This window comes from Rhea americana, unplaced genomic scaffold (genome assembly GCF_003343005.1).
Source record: "Rhea americana isolate MKP2758 unplaced genomic scaffold, rheAme1 scaffold_249, whole genome shotgun sequence".
NCBI classification, from domain to species: domain Eukaryota; kingdom Metazoa; phylum Chordata; class Aves; order Rheiformes; family Rheidae; genus Rhea; species Rhea americana.
The window spans coordinates 7,951-8,411 of NW_028186367.1; the positions used below are offsets into that span (position 1 = coordinate 7,951).

At 77.4% G+C, this 461-nt stretch overlaps 1 protein-coding gene across 3 annotated transcripts in view; it reads left to right on the forward strand.

Annotated features, from left to right (window-relative positions):
- The first annotated feature begins 273 nt into the window (after window positions 1-273).
- MAP2K4 (mitogen-activated protein kinase kinase 4) overlaps window positions 274-461 on the forward strand; it is a 104,680-nt gene continuing 104,492 nt past the window's right edge. For all 3 annotated transcript variants that reach the window (XM_085306843.1, XM_085306839.1, XM_085306842.1), the window contains exon 1: window positions 274-454. In XM_085306843.1, coding sequence (XP_085162969.1) covers window positions 352-454 — 103 coding nt within the window. In that variant the 5' untranslated portion in view covers window positions 274-351. The remainder of the gene's footprint in view (window positions 455-461) is intronic.

Genomic DNA, 461 nt, shown 5'->3' on the forward strand with positions numbered 1-461 from the left:
GCCTTAGGCAGAGGGCGCCTGCAGGCCTGGGGGGGAGGAGGGGGGAGCCCGGCCATGGGGTCAGGCCCCGGCCCGGCCCGGCCCGGCCCGGCCCAGCAGCTGCCGCCCTGCCGCGGGAAGGCTGCGGCCCGCCGGCCCCGCCGCCGCGCGGAGCCGAGGCGCCTGCTATACGGAGCCGGGGCTGTAGGTGTCCTGCCTGGGAGGGGTTAAGCGGGAGCCCCAGCCCGGGGGCGGACAGACGGACGGGGAGGCTCCGGCGCCTGCTATACGGAGTCGGGGCTCTAGGTGTCCTGCCTGGGAGGGTCCCTGCTGCATTGCAGCCTCCGCGCTGCTCCGCGTCTGGCGCACACAATGGCGACTCCGAGCCCCAGCAGCGGCTCCGGCTCCGGCAGCGGGAGCAGCACGCCGGGCCCCGGCGGGCCGCCGGCGCACACGGCCGTCAGCAGCATGCAGGGTAAGCG